This window comes from Delphinapterus leucas, chromosome 8 (assembly GCF_059928025.1).
Source record: "Delphinapterus leucas isolate spDelLeu-1000000601 "Yukka" chromosome 8, BTC_Dleu_Yukka2, whole genome shotgun sequence".
NCBI lineage: Eukaryota > Metazoa > Chordata > Mammalia > Artiodactyla > Monodontidae > Delphinapterus > Delphinapterus leucas.
This window is the reverse complement of record NC_143136.1, coordinates 37,782,080-37,799,851: the sequence shown is the minus strand read 5'-3', so window position 1 is coordinate 37,799,851 and position 17,772 is coordinate 37,782,080. Positions and strand designations below refer to the sequence as shown.

The window sequence follows — 17,772 nt, the reverse complement described above, 5'->3', positions numbered from 1 at the left end:
ATTATATTAGTTTAAGGTTTGTAACATAGTGATTCAGTATTTTTATAGAGTATATGCAAGTTGAAGTTATTATAAAACATTGGCTATATTCCCTGTGCTATACAATATATCCTTGTAGCTTATTTTATACATAGTAATTTGTACCTCCTAATCTCCCACTCCTATCTTGCCCCTCCCTTCTCCCATCGTGCCCCTCCCCTCTTCCCTCTCCCCACTGGTAACCACTAGTTTGTTTTCTATAACTGTGAGTCTGTTTTGTTATATTCATTTTTTAATTTTATTAAAAATTGTTTTTATTGGAGTATAGGTGATTTACAGTGTTGTGTTAGTTTCAGGTATACAGCAAAGTGAATCAGTTATACATATACATATATCCACTCTTTTTTTAGATTCTATTCCCATGCAGCCATTACAGAGTATTGAGTAGAGTTCCCTGTGCTATACAGTAGCTTCTTATAAGTTATCTATTTTATATATAGTAGTGTGTATATGTCAGTCCCAATCTCCCAATTTATCTCTCCTCCCCCACCCCCCGCCCTTAATGCCTGGTAACGATAAGTTTGTTTTCTACATCTGTGACTCTACTTCTGTTCTGTAAATAAGTTCATTTATACCTTTTTTTTTAGATTCCATATATAAGCGATATCATATATTTGTCTTTCTGTGTCTGACTTACTTCACTCAGTATGACAATCTCTAGGTCCATCCATGTTGCTGCAAATGGCATTATTTTGTTCTTTTTTATTGCTGAGTAATATTCCATTGTATATATGTACCACACCTTGTTTATGCATTCCTCTGTTGATGGACATTTAGGTTGCTTCCATGTCCTGGCTATTGTAAATAGTGCTGCAGTGAACACTGGGGTGCATGACTCTTTTTGAATTACGGTTTTCTCTGGGTATCTGCCCAGTAGTGGGATTGTTGGATCATATGGTAGTTCTACTTTTACTTTTTTAAGGAACCTCCATACTGTTCTCCATAGTGGCTGTACCAATTTACATTCCCACCAACAGTGTAGGAGGGTTCCCTTTTCTCCATACCCTCTCCAGCATTTATTTGTAGATTTTTCGATGATGGCCATTCTGACCAGTGTGAGGTGATACCTCACTGTAGCTTTGATTTGCATTTCTCTAAAAATTTGTGATGTTAAGCATCTTTTCATGTGCTTTTGGGTCTTTGGAGAAATGTCTCTAGATCTTCCACTCATTTTATGATTGGGTTATTTGCTTTTTTGATATTAAGCTGCATGAGCTGTTTATATATTTTGGAGATTAATCCCTTGTCAGTTGCTTTGTTTGCAAATATTTTCTCCCATTCTGAGGACTGTCTTTTTGTTTTGTTTATGGTTTCCTTTGCTGCGCAAATGCTTTTAAGTTTAATTAGATCCCATTTGTTTATTTTTGTTTTTATTTTCATTACTCTAGGAGGTGGATCAAAAAAAGATCTTGCTGTGATTTATGTCAAAGAGTGTTCTGTCTGTGTTTTCCTGTATGAGTTTTATAGTGTCTGGCCATACATTTCATTTAGGTCTTTAATCCATTTTGAGTTTATTTTTGTATACGGTGTTAGGGAGTGTTCTAATTTCATTCTTTTTTTTTAAATTTTGTTTTTGGCTGCATTGGGTCTTCGTTGCTGTGCATGGGCTTTCTCTTGTTGCGGCGAGTGGGGGCTACTCTTCATTGTGGTGCATGGGCTTCTCATTGCGGTGGCTTCTCTTGCTGCAGAGCACAGGCTCTAGGCATGCGGGCTTCAGTAGTTGTGGAGAGCAGGCTTCAGTAGTTGTGGCTTGCAGGCTCTAGAGCGCAGGCTCAGTAGTTGTGGCGCACAGGCTTAGTTGCTCCGTGGCATGTGGGATCTTCCCGGACCAGGGCTCGAACCTGTGTCCCCTGCATTGGCAGGCGGATTCTTAACCACTGCACCACCAGGGAAGTCCCTAATTTCATTCTTTTACATGTAGCTATACAGTTTTCCCAGCACCATTTATTGAAGAGACTGTCTTTTCTCCATTGTATACTTACATCCTTTGTCATAGATTAGGTGACCATAGGTGTGTGGGTTTATTTCTGGGCTTTCTATCCTGTTCCATTGATCTATATTTCTGTTTTTTATTTTGGCATTACCATACTGTCTTGATTACTGTAGCTTTTTAGTATAGTCTGAAGTCAGAGAGCCTGATTCCTCCAGCTCCGTTTTTCTTTCTCAAGATTGCTTTGGCTATTCGGGGTCTTTTGTGCTTCCATACAAATTGTAAAATCTTTTGTTCGAGTTCTGTGAGAAATGCCATTGGTATGTTTGTTTTTTTAGACTTGACGTATAAGTGATAACACACAATAATTGTCTTTGTGTGACTTATTTCACTAAGCATAATACCCTCTAGGTCCATCCATGTTATTGCAAATGGCAGAATTTCATTCTTTTTTATGGCTGAGTAATATTCCATTGTGTGTGTAAATATATATAAATAAAAATAAAAAAATAAATAAAAATATATGTAATACACCACATCTTCTTTATCCATTTATCTGTCAATGGACACTTAGGTTGCTTGCATATATTGGCTACTGTAAACCCCACTATGAACAGTGGGGTGCATGTATCTTTCCACATTAGTGTTTTCATTTTCTTCTGGTATATACCTAAGAGTGGAATTGCTGGGTTGTATGACAGTTTTATTTTTATTTTTTGAGGAACCTCCTTTTGGAAAACATGCTGTTGTCCACAGTGGCTGTACCAGTTTACATTCCCACCAGCCGTGCATGAGGGTTCCCTTTTCTCTACATCCTTGCCAACACTTTTTTGTTGTCTTTTTTTTTTTTGGCTGCATTGGGTCTTTGTTGCTGCATGTGGGCTTTCTCTAGTTGCAGCTACTCTTGAATGCAGTGCATGGGCTTCTTATTGTGGTGGCTTCTCTTGTTGCGAAGCATGGGCTCTAGGCACATGGACATCAGTAATTGCAGCACACAGGCTCAGTAGTTGCAGTATGTGGGCCCTAGAGTGCATGGGCTTCAGTAGTTGTGGCATGTGGGCTCAGTAGTTGTGGCTTGCAGGCTCAAGAGCACAGGCTCAGTAGTTGTGGCACACGGGCTTAGTTGCTCTGTGGCATGTGAGATCTTCCCGGACCAGGGATTGAACCCGCGTCCCCGGCATTGGCAGGTGGATTCTTAACCACTGCACCACCAGGGAAGTCCCTGTTGTCTTTTTGATGATAGCTTTTCTGACAGGCATGAGTTGATATGTCACTGTGGTTTTCATTTGCATGTCTCTGATGATTAGCGATGTTGAGCATATTTCATGTGCCTATTGGCCATCTGTATCTCGTTTTTGGAAAAACGTCTATTCAGGTCTTCTGCCCATTTTTTTTTAAAATAAATTTATTTATTCATTTTTGGCAGTGTTGAGTCTTCGTTGCTGCGCGAGGGCTTTCTCTAGTTGTGGCGAGCGGGGGCTACTCTTTGTTGCCATGCGTGGGCTTCTCATTGTGGTGGCTTCTCTTGTTGCGGATCACGGGCTGTAGGCATGTGGGCTTCTGTAGTTGCAGCAGGCGGGCTCAGTAGTTGTGGTGCGCGGGCTCTGGAGCGCTGGTTCAGCAGTTGTGGCACACGGGCTTAGTTGCTCCGTGGCATGTGGGATCTTCCTGGACCAGGGCTCGAACCCGTGTGCCCTGCATTGGCAGGTGGATTCTTATCCACTGCACCACCAGGGAAGTCCCTGCCTATTTTTTAACTGGGTTGTTGGGGTTTTTTTGGTATTAAGTTGTATGAGTTATTTATTTTTGATATTAACCCATTATTGGTCATATCAATTGCAAATATTTTCTCCCATTCAGTGGGTTGTGTTTTCATTTTGTTGATGGTTTCCATTGCTGTGCAAAAGATTTTAAGTTTAATTAGGTCCCATTTGTTTATTTTTGCTTTTATTTCCTTTGCCTTAGGAGACAGACCCAAAAAATATTGCTACAATTTATGTCAAAGAGTGTTCTGCCTATGTTTTCTTCTAGGAGTTTTATGGTTTCTGGTCTTGCATTTAGGTATTTAATCCACTTTGAGTTTATTTTTGTATGTGGTATGAGAAAATATTCTAATTTTTATTTACATGTAGCTGTTCAGTTTTCCCAGCACCATGTATTGAAGAGAGTGTCTTTTCTCCATTGTATGCTCTTGACTCCTTTTTCATAGATTGACCATAAGTGTGTAGGTTTATTTCTGGGCTCTCTATTCTATTCCATTGGTCTATGTGTCTGTTTTTGTGCCAGTACCATATTGTTTTGAATACTGTAGCTTTGTAGTATAAAGTCAGGGAGTGTGATACCTCTAGCTTTGTTCTTTTTTCTTAAGACTGCTTTGGCTATTTGGGGTCTTATGTTGTTCCATATAAATTTTAGGATTATTCGTTGTAGTTGATTTAATTCTTTATAGTTTTCAGAGTATAGGTGTTTGACCTCCTTGGTTAGGTTTATTCCTAGGTATTTTATTTTATTTTATTTTAATTAATTAATTAATTTTTATTTTATTTTTTTGCAGTATGCGGGCCTCTCATTGTTGTGGCCTCTCCCGTTGCAGAGCACAGGCTCCGGATGCGCAGGCTCAGCGGCCATGTAAATTTTTTTACTCCCCTCCTCCATGTTTTGTGTTTTTGATGTCATATTTTACATTTCATGTTTATCATTTCACTGTCTAAGGTAATTATAGTTGGTTTTTACAATTTATCTTTTAATGTTAGGACTAGCTTATTTAAGTGGTTGCTCCACAGTCTTTACTATGTATTTGCCTTTACTAGTGGTATTTTTCCTTTCCTATAGATTCTTACTTTTTGTGGCCTTTTCTTTTTCACTTAGAGAAGACCCTTTAACATTTCTTTTAGGGTAGGTTTAGTATTGCTGAATTCTTTTAGTTTTTGCTTGTCTGAAAAATTCTGTATTTCTCCTTTTATTCTAAATGATAATCTTGCTTGGTAGGGTGTCCTAGGTTGCAGGTTTTTCTCTTTCAGGACTTTGAATATATTACGCCACTCCCTTCTGGCCTGCAAAGTTTCTGCAGAGAAATCAGCTGATAGCCTTATGGGGGTTCCCTTGAACTGACTCTTTGTTTTTCTCTTGCTGCCTTCAGAATCCTCTCATTATCTTTAAATTTTGCCATTTTATTTATGATATGTCTTGGTGTGGGTCTGTTTGGGTTCATCTTGTTTGGGACCCTCTGTGGTTCCTGTAGCTGGATATCTCTTTCCTTCTTTAGGTTTGGTAAGTTTTCAGCCATAATTTCATGAAATACATTTTCAACCCCTTTCTCTCTCTCTTCTCCCTATAATGTGAATGTTTTCACACTTGATGTTGTCCTAGAGGTCCCTTAAACTGTTCTCATTTTTTAAATTTGTTTTTCTTTCTGCTGTTCTGATTGGGTGGTTTCCATTATTCTACCTTCCAGATCACATATGCATCACCTGGTCTGCTGTTAAGTCCCTCTAGTTTCTTTTCATTTCAGTTATCATATTCTTCTGTACTGATTGATTCTTTTTCATATTTTCTAGTTCTTTGTTACAATTGTCACTGTGCTAATCAATTCTTTTCCCTAATTCAGTTAGCATTCTTATTACTAACGCTTGAACTCTTTATCTGGTAAATTATTCTGTTTCATTAGTTGTTTTTTCAGGGTTTTTCTCTTATTCTTTCATTTGAAACAAACTGCTCTCTCTTCTCATTCTGCTTAAATTTCTCCATTTCTATGAAATTAGCTCAATCAGTTACCTATTGTGGTTTTGAAAGGGTGTCCTTATGTGGGACTGTCCCTATACAGTCTGTTCCTGCCCAGTGGCTTTGGTGGGAAAGCTGGATCTGATGTGATCATGAGTTACGTCTTTCCCCAGGGTATGCTGGCAGCTATCGCCTTGATAAGAGGTGGGGCTGGACATGGAGGGGACAGAGCTAGAGCCAGAGCTAGGTGTGAGCCAGGGATTCTCCACTGCTCAGTAGCCAACACTACCCTATTGAAGGAAGGGTCAGGTCCCAAGTTCCTGGAGCAGAAGTCCTGAGGGTCAAGTCAGAGGTGGCTCCCTTCCCTCTAATTGTGTTCTCCCTCCTCCCAGCACTGTCACCCTTGCCCCAAAAGGGAGCAGTGCTGGAACAAGAGGGGCTGGAGCAGGCTTTTGGCATGGGTTGGGGTGTAGCCTGTGGTGGTCCTGGCAGCAGTCTGCATCCAGACTGCACCTAATCCGCTGACTCTCCTGGTGCCAGCAATGGCTGCCCTTGCCCTGTTTAGATGCTGTGTCAGGTCTGAGCCAGCTCTGTTCCCCAAAACTGTGCACTCCCCTCGGCTGCATTAGCCCTTGCCTGGAATGGAGCTGTACCACAGAGTAGGTGGGGCTGGAGTGCCCAGTGTGGGTTGGGGTGTGGGCTGTGGCAATCTCAGCACCAGTGAGAGTTCTGGACCACTCCCGACCCACTGCCTCCACTAGTGCCAGAAATGGCCACCCTTGCCCTATTCAGATGCTTTTCTGTGTTTGAGCTGGCTCTGTCCCCCAGAGCTGTGCACTCCCCTTGGCCATGGAAGGCTATGAGCCAGTGTGAAGCTGTACTGCAGAGCAAGTGGGGCCGGAGTTGGTGTTTGTCTCAGGCCGGGGTGCACACCGGGGTGGTGGCAGGAAACTGGCCAGAGTCCCAGGCAGTTTCTATCTGCTTCCTCTGCCTTGTTTCGGTAGTGTGTGTGATCTTCACAAGTGGAGTCTAGGTTTCTTACAGCCCTGCTGTCTGTCCCTCTGGTTTTCAAACCTGCTAAGGCAACTTGTCTTCTCAGTGTCAGACCCCCAGGCTGGGGATACCTGAAACGTGGATTGAACCTCTCACTCCCCAGGGAGCGAGCCTGTGTAATCCCTCTCCTCTTCCCTGTTCCCTCCCGACCTGATCATTTCTCTTCCCTTCCTACCCAGTTCCATCTGGATCTTGGATCTTTGTTACGACCTTGGTTGTATAAGAGTCTTTCTGCCAGATGACTTCCAGTTTGTTTTCAGTTAGAATTGCTCCACGTGTAGATATATTTTTGATGTGTTTGTGGTGGGAGGTGAGCTCTACCTGCATCTTCCTACTCCACCATTATGATCTCCCTCTGGGCCCTTTTAATCTAGACACTCCTGTCATTAACTTCATAGGGAATTTTCTTGTACTAATTTTTTTCCTAATTTCCCCCAAACCATTTTCTCTATGTCTTTTTCCAGAATATTTGACTTCTTGAATTAATCTTCTGATTTTATCTTTTTCTCTATTATTTTTCACCTCTGTCTTTTAAAAATCTATTTTCTAAAATCTTTTGCCTATAATGTCTAACCCTTTCACATGTAATTTATTTCAGGTATCACATTAGTGGTAAAACTAGTGAAATATGAAGAAGGTATATAGTTAAGAGAATTGTATTATTGTTCATTTCCTGTACCAGTGCCCTCCAGTCAAAGAACAGCAGGTGAAGGATATATAGAAACTATTATTTCTGTGACTTTTCTGTAAATCTGAAATTATTTCAGAATACAAAGCTGAAAAAAATTAAAAGGACTAAGATTTTTTTTTTTTTTTTTTGCGGTATGCGGGCCTCTCACTGTTGTGGCCTCTCCCTTTGCGGAGCACAGGCTCCGGACGTGCAGGCTCAGTGGCCATGGCTCACGGGCCTAGCTGCTCCGCGGCATGTGGGATCTTTCCCGGGGCACGAACCCGTGCCCCCTGCATCAGCAGGCAGACTCTCAACCACTGCGCCACCAGGGAAGCCCAGGACTAACATGTTTGAGAAAAAATAAAGTGTTTTCTGGGATGACTATGCATGGACCACTTCTCATAAATTTTCTCTTATCTCTGAGAGGATATTAATTATAGTTTCTTTGATTTTTTTCTGCTCCCTGAATTATATGTTTCGTCTGAATTTCTTTTTTTATGTTTGTTTTGGTCTTTCATTCTGAAGGCTTTCTTCTAATGTGATTGCACACCCATATTTAATAGGGCAGACTAAAATCCTAATGGGAAGTTCTTTGTGAATGATGGGTTTATCAATGAGCTTCACTGTAGGTATTTCAGAGGGCCAGACAACTTTTTCTCAGTGGTATCAAGCATGCAGTAAAGAGAAATTTAATTCTTTCCATCATATTAATAGTTTCATACAGTGTTTTCTTACACTGGCTAGCAACCATTTTATCTTTCCTGTTTTTTAGTTTGTAATTTCCAGGAACATGGGATATATTTTTGAAAATTAATTTAATTTCCTCTTATATATGTTCTTATCCATTATATATATATATGCTATTTATCCTTATCTTCAATGCAAAAAATTTTTCATGAGACCCATGCAGTGTGTACTTTTCTGTTTATTCATCACTGAATGGAGATCTATCCATGACAATTCTAAAAATTGGTTTCATGAGTCCTTGACTCTCCTTACTGTTCTCTGTCCCCTCTGAAGCTATCTATAGTTAGACCTATGCACAGTCCATGAAAATTTTTACCCTCTTGTATGCTCAGAGCTGCAAAGCACAGGTTTTTCCCATTCCTGCCCTCCAGAATGCAATACTTTACAATTGTCCTCCTCTACCCTGAGGACCTGCTGAATATGAAGGAATTTTAATCTCTAATTGCTTTATAGGAAGTGTTAATGATACTGAAATGAGGAAATGGTTAGGAAGAAGACAGTAGTAGAATTTTTCTTTAAGGTAAGATAGTTGCTAATGTTTAGGTGAACGCACATTATGGGTCTCTGAGCTAAAAAAACAGACAGTGGTAGTAGGTCAAATCCCTTTCCAATTTACTTTTGAATCATTCTGTCTTTCCAACAAGTAAGGTCTAACAGGCCAATAGTTGTGTTTTTCATTCAAGCCCAATCAGTGCCTTAATTAGAAGAAATTCCTCATAGCCTGGTAAGTGGTTAAATATTATCCTTAATATCAAATGTTTTCATGAATAGCTAGTAATACATTGGAGTTAAATAAAAAGAACATTTAACTTAAAGGTGAATTTCAAATTATAATTTACTCACTTTCCAGTATCTCAATTAATCCTCATAAGAATAAACTTATTAGACACTTAAATTAATGCAAAAATGGAAAAACACTGTAAGGAAACATAAATACTTTACAATTCTCCACTTACACCCTTATTACCTAGGGATCTGATATTCATCTTAAAAGCTTCAAATGCCCAAATAGACAAAGATTTTCCTTTTGTTCCTTCCTATAGTCTAGTTCAATGGGATAATTTTGACATTATGTGATTTTGCTTCATTGACTTTAAAATTAATTCTGTATGTGACTCTGCTGAATTAGGGAATGATACCCTAATTAATACCATGTTAACCTAATAAATAGTTTCTATATTGTCTGATTTACAATGTATTATTTGATTTGACAGAATACAGTAGCCTGTGGCTTACTGTCAGTGAGTAGCTTCTGGCAAACAGTCATTTATAGCAGTTAGACTTGTGCTCTGAACTCTGGATAAGGTCTCTATTTTATTGAGTAGATTTGTTGCTTTAAGATAGTTTTGATGTCTGAAATCATTACTTCTGGATATATACAATTAACATCCTTAAAATTATAATAGAGTTTTAAAAATGACTTACACCTTACACTTTTTTATAAAAACAATAGGCTCAAATTCTTCCAAGGAGTATTTCTACAATTGCGGTACGCAGGCCTCTCACTGTTGTGGCCTCTCCCGTTGCGGAGCACAGGCTCCGGATGCGCAGGCTCAGCGGCCATGGCTCATGGGCCCAGCCGCTCCGCGGCATGTGGGATCTTCCCGGACCGGGGCATGAACCCGTGTCCCCTGCATCGGCAGGCGGACTCTCAACCACTGCGCCATCAGGGAAGCCCAACTTTTCTATAATTTTAAGTCACCAAGGTTTTTGGTACACCAGGGAAAATTTGCATAGGAAGAAAAAAGGTTAATGTTTCAAATGTCAATATTTTAATATTAGTCTACTTTAATAAATTTTAGGAAACAATCGTCTCCTATTGATTTAGTAACATTTGTGGATTAATATTTCTATATTATAATACAAATGCACTATAAACAAAAGTAGATAATTTTCCACACAGCAAAATTTGTATAGTAAAGTATGTCTACAAGATTGTATAGTTTTAGAAAACTATAGAATTGGTTTTGGAGTTTCTGTTGCTGAGTGGGGCACCATTTTCTATTGAGTGCCATCAAATCACCTAAAGAAAAATATTTGAGTATAAAATACATGGAACCTTCAACCTTGAAAGATAAAATAGGAAATATAAAATTCTATACAAAAGCCCTGTGTTGCAGTTTTGATTTTGAAGGCTTATTTAATTGAATTTTCTTTGTTTCCCCTCATCTCTAACAAAAGGGGAATTGTGGGTTTTTTTTCTGCCCCTCAACTCAAGCTTCCTACAATCCTGCATATCTAAATTAAAAATAAAACATGCCAGAGACTTCCCTGGTGGTCCAGTGGTTAAGATTCTGTGCTTCCAATGCAGGGAGCACGGGTTCGATCCCTGGTCCAGGAACTAGGTTCCCACATGCCGCACAGCGCAGCCAAAAAATATAAATAAATGAATAAAAATAAAACATGCCAAACTTCATTGATTCTGAGATATACATCTTTTCATATTTCAAAAACTCTGAATCAGTATACATTTACAATTGATGGCAAGGTTTTTTTCTTTCATAGTGATACATAAAATAATGGTGTGTTGTATAATCCATGCTAGCTCAGATTCGATGAAATCTAATTACAGTTGTGTGAGACGTGGGCTTTGGAGTAAGCTAGTTAACCACAGTTCATAGCTCTTAAACTCTTCCCTAGTCCTGAAATCTTAACTCTGTCAGGACCAAAATCTTCCCTAGGATGTATCCCATGTGAAAACCAGAATTATTATAAGCCTTAACAAGACAGATTAAATACAAATAGAAACAAGTCAGTGGTTTTGTTAGCCTTTAGCCTGTGGCACAGCAGAGCAAAGATCTGTATCAGGATAGAAAGGGTAAAGTTCCTCTTAGTAGCATTTCTCCAGACAAGCAAGAGGCAGATCTCTGATTCCAGTTTTATGCTTATATGCACAAAGAAAGGTGTCTATTCACACCACTGTTATGATTTATATTCAACATATGTATAATTTTTATATGATAAAGAATAAGATACCAGTTTCTCTGTACAATTTCTGAATTACCTACTCACAGATTTAAGAAAATGTAGAAAAGTGTATACTCTTAAACTAGAAGAATTAAACTTTAAATCAAGGATGTTTAACATTAATATTCTTTGGAAATTTCTCCTATCCAACTACCACTCTATCCTCTATTGGAATTATTTAGAAGTACAACTTCAATCATTTGTGTTTATATATATATAATGTGTGTGTGTATAATATATATATAATCTGCAATTGATTATCTAATATGGCATAGCTATTTCAGCTATTTCTAAAGAAGTGTATCTGGAGAAAGTATTAACATTAGGAGAAGTTTGTTTTAGAAGATTTTGATACTATAATGAGCTCTCTATAAGTAACGTTTACTAACACTTTAGGCTTTGGTATTAGGTCAAAATTATGATTTTAGTCCATGTTTGCAGTACAGTGGCAAGAGCAGTGAAGGAATGCAGTGAAGGGGTGAGGAGATTCGAAAGACTGTGGAGGCTCCTTAAAGTAGACTGTCCTGGTATTGAGTTCCAATATATGGTCTGGGTCAGAAGCAAAAATATGAGTGTGAAATCGCTAACCTCCATCATTTTATTGTAAAGAGTGCACTGCAAGCAAGATTCATAGTACCATCATAATAGTTAATCAGTTTGGGTTCTTAGAGATGTAGTCACATTTCCCTAATATATTTATATATTGAATACACACATGGATCTAACTAGATTACCACTCCTGGCCTGGATCTGATTTAAGGTGCATGAGCACAAAATTCCCAAACTGGAAGAGTAGATCATTGACTGTTTTCATCTCCCCATAAATGTTACATGCCATTAACATAATAAAAATCTTAGTATATGAAGTATCTAGGCAAATTCATAGAGACAGACAGTAGATTAGAAGTTACCAGGGACTGCAGAGAGAAGAATATAAAGTTATTGCTTAATGGGTACAGAGTTTCTATTTGGGGTGATGAGAAAGTTTGGAACTAGATAGTGGTGACAGTTGCACAGCAATGTGGATGTAATTAATACCACTTAGCTGTACACTTAAAAATGGAAAATTTTAAGTCATATATATTTTACTACAGTAAATAAAAAGTTTTGACCATGTGTGGTTTATAAGTTGTTCAAAGCTAATTCATAGAAATTATAGCTAGTTTAGAATTGTATTTCCTTCACATGAAATAATTAACTAATTCTGTACTTCTGATTGCAAATGTGACATAAATATCCAAAGTTGTTTCTTTTCAGAAGAGAAATTTGGAAAACTTGAAATATGACTGAGAATAACAGAAAAAAATCCAAACAAACTTCTTACTTTAATTGGTTCAGGCTGCATCACAGGTGCAGGCATAGCAATGGCACTTGGAGCATAAACCTGGTGATATGTTGCTTGAACTCCATGATCAGAATAAGGCTATAACAAAACAAAGAAAAAAAATATTGTTTTTCATTTATTAATTAAAAATATTTATTCAGCATTACGATTTACTAGGCATTTTGCTACACAATGGAGAAACACAGATGAGAAACACATTCTCTATCTTTAATTCACTTATAGACTTATCTGAGACAGACTAGTCAAAATTACCCTAAGTCCTATGACACATATCTAGGGATGCATGGGAAAGAAAAGAATTACTTGATGTAGCTTTAGAAAGTTGGGGAGGGGGTCAGGAGAAGTTTTCTAGTGGAGTTTATGCTTGAATTTGAAGAATTAGGGAGAGAAGGTGGGAACAGTATGTGAAAAGGCAGAGAGGCAACTAAGAGCACACCTCATTTGGGAGACCTGTGTAGGTTGTTTGGTACAGCTGGAAGGAAGATTATTCACCGAATGACAGCTGAAAGATGAGGCAGTAGAGTAACAGGAAGGGAACAGATCATGTAAAAGCAGATTTATGGCTTTTCCAGCAGATGGTGGCACTATTCAGTGAAATATGGAATATAAGAAAAGCAAGTTTGATGTTTATGTTATTGTGAGGGGGTTAAAGAGAAGAAGTTAGTTTTGTAACACATAAAAGTTGAGATATTGTAGGACTTCTAGTAGAGGTATACAGTCAATCAAAAGCTATTGTAGATGTGGCTCTAAAGCAGCACTAATAGAAATAATGTGAACTACATGTTAATTAAAATCAAGACAGTCAAAAGGTAAAAACTTCCAGTTATAGGTAAATAAGTACTAGGGCTGTAATGTACAACATGATAAATATAATTAACACTGCTGTACGTTATATAGGAAGGTTGTTGAGAGTAAATCCTAAGAGTTCTCATCACACACAAGTTTTTTCCTATTTCTTTAATTTTCTATCTATATGAGATGATGGATGTTCGCCAAACTTGTGATAATCATTTCATGATGTATGTAAATCAAATCATTATGCTGTACATCTTAAACTTACACAGTGCTGTATGTCAATTATATCTCAATAAAACTGAAAGAAAAATTTCCAGTAGCCATGTTAGAAAAGTAAAAAGAAACAAGTAAAATTAATTTCCAGTAATATATTTTATTTAAATAAATATATTAAAAATATATTAAAGTGTATTCAATATAAAATTAGTGATAAATTTTACATTCATTTTTCATACTATGTCATTAAAACTTGGTGTGTATTTTGCACTTACAACACATCTCAATTCAGACCAGCCACACATTTCAAGTGCTCAATAGCCTCATGTGGTAATGGTTATTGTTGTACTGGAGAGTGCAGGTCTAAAATTCAGAAGTGAGGCTGGGGTTAGAGAGATGAGTATGGATGATAACATCAGAGTGAGTATGTAGGGTGAAACAATGTAGAATCGAATATGAAATCATGGGGAGCAAAAGATCAGCTTACAAAGGAAAATGAAAGGAGGTAAAAGGATTGCCAGAAGAGAGCAGTATCATGGAAACCAAAGGTAGGAAGAGTTTCAGGGAGTATGTCCAATGTCTCTGACAGGTCAAGAAAGACTGAAAAGAAAGGAAAGTATTTGGCAATTAGGGAATCACTGAGGAACTTTATCAAAGGCAGCTTCAGTGGAAAGGTAATGAAGTAGACTTTAGCAGGTGAGGGGAGAATGGGTAGTGAGGCAGTGGAAATACTAGATGTAGAGTAATTTTTCAAGCTTAGCTTTGAAAGGTAGAAGAGAATTAAGGCATTGGTGGGGGTGTGTCAAAGGATAGTAATTATCTCCTACCAGGTGCTAGGCACTATACAAAGAACTTTCTGTATACAACAACTCTAATCTTTGCATCAATCTTGCAAAATAGATTTTCCGGATGTCTTTATGTTATTAATGTGGATATTACAAAACCAACCCTGTGAAGAGTTAAGTGATTACTCAAAGAAACACACTAGTAAGTGGTGAAGCTATGAACTAATGGAGAGAAAATGTCTTAAAATACATGAGAAAAGAAGGATAATAGTGTAATGAGGTCCCTGAGGAAGAGGGAAGTTATAGTATCCAGAGCAAAGAGGCACAAATAACCTTGGGTGAGAAAGGTTACTAAAAAAATATAAGAAGCTAAGGATGGGTTATGAGTCAGGTAAGTTTGTATGTTGGGGACTGGAAGCTGAGTTGGTTTCCACAAAGTAGTTTCTATTTACTTTGCAAAGTAGAAGGCACTATATTCTAAGAGTGAAGGGGGAAATAGCTACTGAAATAAGTGAGAAATAATGTTAATTCATTTTTATATTTTAGGGAATCTAACTATCAAACTCATAAGAACAAGCCCTGTGTTTTTTAATTTTAGGGAAAAAACACTTAAAATATAAACCACCCCACCCTACTTATTAAGTTATATATTAGACTTATATCTTCTACCAGAAACAATATTAAAATAAAAATATGCTTATATCATTTTGTATGGAAATATCATAAAATTAATGGTATAAGTTATAAGCTAATAGAAGCAATAGTTCCAGAAAAGTCTTATTAGAGTCCACTAAATAGTGAAATATAACCTGATAAGTTACCTGATGTCAGGAATTAAGAATATGGTTCAGTGCCAAAGTAGATTATGGCTAAAAACCTAATGTAAAAGCATTCTTACCTCACTGTTCCCCTCCTTGAAAACCAGAAAACAACAAAAAGAACAAAAGATAGATTTTAAAAATGCCATCATCAAGTAAACGAGGAAGTGTCCACGATCCTGAATCACAATGTAGAATGTCTGCCAAATGCTATGCAATTTGGACCAATACAAGGGAGAATTCTGAAGCCTGAGGAAGGTTATAATTTCCCTGAAGGTAAATGTTCTGAAAGGCCTATTCAAAGATTCTTTAGAGTCTCAAGTGTAGGGGTGTGTCAGGCCAAGGCAGAAGGAGGAAAGATCTTCACAGAGATCCAATTTTACTTAATAGCAGGGGAGGCAGAATTGAAGGAGAAATAAGGTTTTCACTATTTTGTGGTCTACTACCTTGCATTATAGCTGAGGAACATTGCTGGAGGTGAAGCAGGGTGCAAGTGGAAAGTGAAGTAACAATTATTACACCCCCATACAGAAAATCTACAAAAAAAGAGACTGCCAGGAGCCAAATGATCTCCAGAATGCTAAAAACTGAGGGAAGAGCATCTCAAGCAGGAGACATAAGCAGACTTGGTGGTAGGCTGTTTAAGACAACAGCATGCTTCTCCTACCCTGTATTTCAAAAAATAACTGGCATCATTTAAAGACATGTAAAGATATGAAGGAAAAGGAAGCAACCTAAGACTCTTCTCATCCTCTCCAACTCCATCAAGGGAAAAGCAAAAAGGGGAAAAAAAAGAAAAAGATGAGAAATCACTCCAGAAAATAGTAGAAAAGTTCAGATAAATATAATTCTTTAGCTCTTAAAGAAATTATAATAACATGATCTCTATAAAGAGCTCCAAAAAGATTTTAAGCCAACAGACAACATTTACAGGCAATGATGTAAGCAAAGCGTCAGAGTTTGGGATAAAAAAGATAAAAATAAAATAGAGATGAAATCTTCATTAGTCATAATAAAAAGTAGACTAAACACAATGAAAAATATAGTCATAATTGTCTTGAAAAAGCATATAAAACATTAAAAACTACTATGATAAATTACCTCAGAGATGACAGATATGAAAGACAAAAAAGAGATCTAACATATACATAAATGGTATTCCTGAAGAAGAAGAAACACACTGGAATAAAAAATTTTTTTTTCAAAGTTCTAACAGGAAAAAAGAAACTGAAATAAAAAACTAGCCTGAGAGTCAAAGGAGCAAATTGTGTCCCAGGAAAAATATTATAAAGACTGATAAATTCCAAGACATATCCTGGTGAAGTGATTTCAAGTTAAGACAGACTTTTCAGGCACGCAGGAAGAAAAAGCAAATTACGTATAAGGGGTAAAGTCAGGCTGGTTTCAAACTTCTTTACAGCTATACTGAACATCAGAAAACAGTAGACTAGAAGTTCTAAGAGAAAAAAGTGTTGTTATGGGTTGAATTGTGTTCTCTTAAAACTTATGTGTTGAAGTCCTAACCCCCAGTATGTCAGAGTATGACCTTCTTTGGAGAAAGGGTCTTTACAGAAGTGAGCAAATTAAAGTATGGTCATTAGGGTGGAAACTAATACAGTATGACTGGTATCCTTATAAAAATGGGAAACTTGGACCTAGAAACAGGAAAGATAATGTGAAGACACAGGGAGACAGTGGTCATCTACAAGCCAAGAAGAAAGGCCTGGAATAGATCCTTCCCTCACAGTCCTCAGATGGAACCAATTCTTCCAACACCTTGATTTTGGACTTCTAGGCTCCAGAACTGTGAGAAAATACATTTCTATTTTTTAAGCCATCCAGTTCATGTACTTTGTTCCAGCAGCCTTAGCAAACTTATACAAGTATGATGCAGCTATTTTATAGCTAGTCTTAACTTCTTTCAGACTTATAGACAACAAACATGTTGAACAAACAAGGATGTACAAACTCAGAGAGTATATAGCACATATAAGCCTTCTTTAACAAAGACTGCTTGCAGATTCAGTCAACCGAGTGATAAATGGAGGGTGAGATGAAGAATGGAGAAATTATAGTAAAAGTATTGATAGTAAACATTAAGATCCAAAATTGTGGAAATTATTGTTCCAGAAAAATTATGTTATAAACCTTAGCAATAATAATAATAATTACAAAAATGCACTCAAATTGGGATGTGGGTATTAATAGATACCCAGTAGGTACCCAATCTTTCACAACATATTTAAAACATACGATGTACAATTTCTGGCATATAGATGATGAGGTTATTAGTAATGGTTTGCAAATATAATTTAAACACATGGAAAATAATATTTACAGTTTACAGTTATAAAATAAATTTGATTTACATTTTTGAAGGAAGAATTTTTTAAAGATTATTTTCTTCTTTGACTTCATTTTTATACACTTTTAATTGACAGACTGTTAGTAACAATACAGATTGACAGGCAAACCAGAAGGAGAAGCATTTATCTTACTCTTTCAAGGGGACTGAGTCAGGGAATAGCCTAGTAAAGTGAACAGATTTGAGAAATGGTTCAGAATTAGTTAGTGAAGAAGTCTAAGATGAAGCCTTCTTAGATATAAAAAAGGGGAAGAGATGTGAATAAATCAAAGAAAACATAAGATATTCAACCTCAATGAGGGTCTTGAATAAATATCTTTAG

At 37.2% G+C, this 17,772-nt stretch overlaps 1 protein-coding gene across 1 annotated transcript in view; it reads right to left on the bottom strand.

Annotated features, from left to right (window-relative positions):
• The window catches only part of BOLL (boule RNA binding protein), a 77,012-nt gene that overhangs the window by 34,892 nt on the left and 24,348 nt on the right, over positions 1-17,772 (bottom strand). The window contains exon 10 of the mRNA XM_022567332.3: positions 12,451-12,549. Within this exon, the coding sequence (XP_022423040.2) occupies positions 12,451-12,549 (99 nt within the window). The remainder of the gene's footprint in view (positions 1-12,450; positions 12,550-17,772) is intronic.